The 3,789-nt window shown below is 40.4% G+C and overlaps 1 protein-coding gene across 2 annotated transcripts; it reads right to left on the bottom strand.

The window, feature by feature from the left end:
* Window positions 1-481: 481 nt before the first annotated feature.
* Window positions 482-3,615, bottom strand: ccdc152 (coiled-coil domain containing 152). Of its 2 annotated transcripts, none has more exons than XM_020458602.2 (8): window positions 3,454-3,615; window positions 3,010-3,115; window positions 2,498-2,566; window positions 2,299-2,363; window positions 2,021-2,156; window positions 1,551-1,678; window positions 1,175-1,270; window positions 482-1,012 (listed from the first exon to the last, which is right to left on the bottom strand). In XM_020458602.2, the coding sequence occupies exons 1-8, from the start codon at window positions 3,514-3,516 to the stop codon at window positions 887-889; spliced, it is 789 nt and encodes a 262-aa protein (XP_020314191.1). In that variant the 5' UTR covers window positions 3,517-3,615; the 3' UTR covers window positions 482-886. The 2 variants fall into 2 exon arrangements, with proteins under 2 accessions (XP_020314191.1, XP_020314192.1); XM_020458603.2 differs by having other exon boundaries at window positions 3,243-3,615.
* Window positions 3,616-3,789: the final 174 nt, after the last annotated feature.

A 3,789-nucleotide genomic window follows, 5' to 3' on the forward strand; every position in this document is an offset into this window, starting at 1 on the left:
GAACACCAGTTCTATGTAACCAAAGCGCCGTCCGTGACACACACAATGTTTACCTCTTGATTGTAGCGAGAGAAGTGAGGATCAGGGGGATGTTCCCAGAGGGAGATTAGCTCAGCCTGCTCCCTTCAGACACAGCACACCACATATAAAAAGATAACAGTAAATCTAATAGGTTGCCCAGCTGCAGCCCCTGGTTTTCAGGTGTACTGCCCCTGTGCATAGTCACGGGAAGTATGCGTGCTGCAGCACCCTCTGAAAAATGTCAATATTTTTTTCACGATACGGAGTGCACTGGACCTTTAATAGTCCGGCATTAGCTGACAAATATATCTGTCTGCAGCACCAACTCACCTGCTTTTACACTATGGTTGAACTATTAGATGTTCAAAGTTTCTTTTGAAAAAAAAAAAAAAGTTTCACCACATTAAAACAAGAGTTCAGTTCACGTAACAGTGTTGACCATAAAATGAGGGACAGATGTAAATTAATCACCAATCACATTATATAAATAATACTCTTCAGAAATTACTTTGTCAAAGCAACATAATAACTAGGGCTTTACAATGATGGTGAAAATGTGCCGAAATGTTGAGATTAAGTGGATTAAAATATTTCCTAGAAGTCACAGAGGGCGCAAGTCTTTACTCATATAAAAAAATCGGATTTATTGAATTCTCCATGTGGTCTATATTAAAGGGCACTTCAATTAATATAACAGGCTTTTAAAATTCAATATTGGTGCACAATTTCTATTTAAACAATGAAAAAGCACTCATTTCGTAGAATGACCCAACTACTATTTGAGAGCAAACACCAGGAACACTATACCAAAAAGAATACAAAGGCACTACTGTAGATGAATTTCACTCCTGAATATTTTAAAATGCTAAATCTTCTTTCTCTTTAGACGGGAGTCACTGAATCCACTGGTGTGCTGGTTCTCCAATTCCTTGATTCTCTGGCGCAGGGCCTCGACCTCTCTGTTCTTCTCCTCCTGAAGGAACTGGAACTTCTGGGAGCACACCAACAAACACATAGGTAGGCCATCAATACAGAAACACAGGATAAACACATGCAACATCAACAAACAAGTGTGCACAAGGGGGCACAGGTTGCTTCAAACTCGCATTTCTGTGTGAAGTGTTGGCTTAGTACGTGGTCAGAGGCTCCTCACCCGTTTGAAGATGTTCTGAGGTAAAAAACCTGAGCCCTGGGGCTGCTGCTGGATCCTCTGTGTGGTACTCTGCACCCTGGCAAGCTTAGCACCAAACTGACAGCAGAAGAAACAGTGTTAGGATTGATCTGTCCATCAAACTCACGTCATGTACATCTTTACCCCAAGCGGCAAATGAAAACCACATGTACCTTTGCACTATCCTGCCTGTAAAAAACAGAAATAAATCACTGTGACTGCAAGCTGGTCTACCTACAGTATGTATCAGATGACTAAAATAGCAGTCATCTTTACACAGAGTAGCTTTGCCTATTACTATAAAACCAGTTACAAATATATATCTGCTGATCTTTAGCACTGTTGCCAGTCTGTATACCTCCATTTGTAACTTTAATATTTCACTTTGCCTCTCTCTCTCCTGGTCCCTCAATCTCCTTCTCATCTCTGCCATATCTGACTCCTTCCTCTCCAGGGCCTCTTTCAGTTCTGCATCTTTCGCCTCAACTGCATACAAAAACACAACATAAGACAAACAGGCAGCCCTAAATATGTAATATTTTGATATATGTGTGACATTTTGTGTTAGGTCATTCTGTTTCAGAGATGGAATGCCACAGTCCAGTGATCCTCAATACTACTACAGAGCTGCAATACTGCAAGTTTTTGTCCCAGCTCAGTAGTGAGACACATGCTTCAGCTTTAGATGTGTTGAAGATCAGTTGATACATTGAATCAGGTGAGGTCGCACTAATCTGGGATACAAACCTGCAACACTGCAGCTCTATGAGCAGGATTGATGATCACTGCCAGTCACTCAAAGGAAGGGTTTGTGTAATGTGTTCTTACGTTTACTCTGTGTTTCTCTGTGAGTGTCCTCCACCCCTCTCCTGCACTGGTCTCTCAGAGATTCCAACTCCTTCTGATATCTCTCTCCCACAGCTCTCATCTCTGCCACCAGCCTCTGAATCTCAGCTTCCCGCTCCTGACCACAACCAACCACAAGGGGGAAGCAATGGCAACATATTCCATTTCTCTGTTCTGTTATGTCAATTTTGAATCCAAACTATTTTATTGTGCAAGAATGAAATGTTCAAATTCAGTTTTTTCAATCATTCTGCCCTCACCTCTACTGTCCTATCACTCTGCCTTTTCAGGTCTGACACAGTGCTTTTCAACTTTTCATTCTCCACTGTAAGATAAAAGGGTGTTTATTACAATTGAATTATACGTTTATTACAACAGTTTACATCTTGGATTCAGACAATAGAAATAGTGTACACTAAAGATGCGTTGACCAGAGTGCCTTGCAGAGGAGATTATTACCTCTGAGGTCACACTGCTGCAGTAGAGTCTGCTGGAGTCCCTTCACTGTCCCCAACATCCCATCTCGCTCTGTGGGACAATGACGTAATCAGGTGGACTAATGTTACATTATAGGACCACTAGAGGGAGACACACACTATAAATATAGTTTTTAAATTAGAAATGTAGGCCTCTTCACCATACCTTGAGAAGATCCAATTCTTTAAATTTTCGATTGGAATTGGACATTTGTAAAAGTTCCTATTGGTCACTTTGTTGGCATTTCAAACCAGACCAAAGTGCTACCCATCACTAAAGATAACACAATCCAGATGCGTGGTTACTGTAAAATCAATTTAAATGACATTTAACATCTCAGTCATTTAGCAGAGCGATTATGGTTAAGTGCCTTGCTCAAGGGCAAAGACAGATTTTACACCTAGTAGGTTACTGGCCCACTGCTCTTAACAAACTAGGCTACCTGCTGGCTAGAGATCATAGGCAAAAGAGTTTGAATGCATAAGAATCCTCACCTTCAATCAAGCACTTCTCTTTGGTCTGAGAAAATTTCAGAACTCTGTTGGTCTCATCCAACTTGATCTCCAATATGTTGTTTTTACCCTTGAGCTCTGTAATTTTCTTTTAAAACAAATAAATATAAATGATAAAAGGACTGAATAAATATGCCCCTAGCTTTTTAAACAGATTTCATGAAGAATTGATGAAGGTAGTGAAGGGTAACGTTAATTGTGGCCCTATAACTTACATTGAAATCCTCAGGCAGTGGGGGAACTGTTGTTACTGCCACTTTCATGACAGGATTAATTTAAGGCAAATTCAGCATAGCCTGCTCATAGGCTATTTTAAGAGTTATTTAGCTAGCTAGCTAGCTAGATTAGTTACTGGCTAGCTAGCGGGCTAACGTTAACTTACCTACCTGAAGAACTAGCTGTCCTCCTACTTTATGTTAAAGTTACCTGTTCCAGATGAGTGAAATCATCAATAAACTTGTCCAGATTTACTACTGTACATTTCTTCATCTCTAGGTTCAGTGTTTTATTCTTCAATATGCTAAGCTAGCTAGCTACCTGGCAGGTGTATACCATATACATCACAACGGTTTAAACGTCTATTTTAAACTACAGCGGGAACTCTTGTCTGCACGTGTCACGTGTTCAGTATTGCAGGTACGTGCGCTCAAGATGTCCACCAATCGAACGGTTGCTATTTCTTGACGCTGTAAAATCAAATGTAGTCCTATGGAAACAATTGAAAAGCATTAGTACTATATCAAATGAATGGACTCAGTACAG

The sequence above is a fragment of the Oncorhynchus kisutch genome, linkage group LG23 (assembly GCF_002021735.2).
Source record: "Oncorhynchus kisutch isolate 150728-3 linkage group LG23, Okis_V2, whole genome shotgun sequence".
Taxonomy (NCBI): Eukaryota; Metazoa; Chordata; class Actinopteri; order Salmoniformes; family Salmonidae; genus Oncorhynchus; species Oncorhynchus kisutch.

What these genes read in the sequence shown, in the direction of transcription:
- ccdc152 (XM_020458602.2), bottom strand. Translation starts at nt 3,516, where the DNA reads ATGAAGAAATGTACAGTAGTAAATCTGGACAAGTTTATTGATGATTTC. An exon ending in AGAGTGATAGGACAGTAGAG is followed by an intron (nt 2,157 to 2,298) that starts GTGAGGGCAGAA and finishes GGTTGTGGTCAG; the next exon opens with GAGCGGGAAGCTGAGATTCA. An exon ending in CAGAGAAACACAGAGTAAAC is followed by an intron (nt 1,679 to 2,020) that starts GTAAGAACACAT and finishes TTTTGTATGCAG; the next exon opens with TTGAGGCGAAAGATGCAGAA.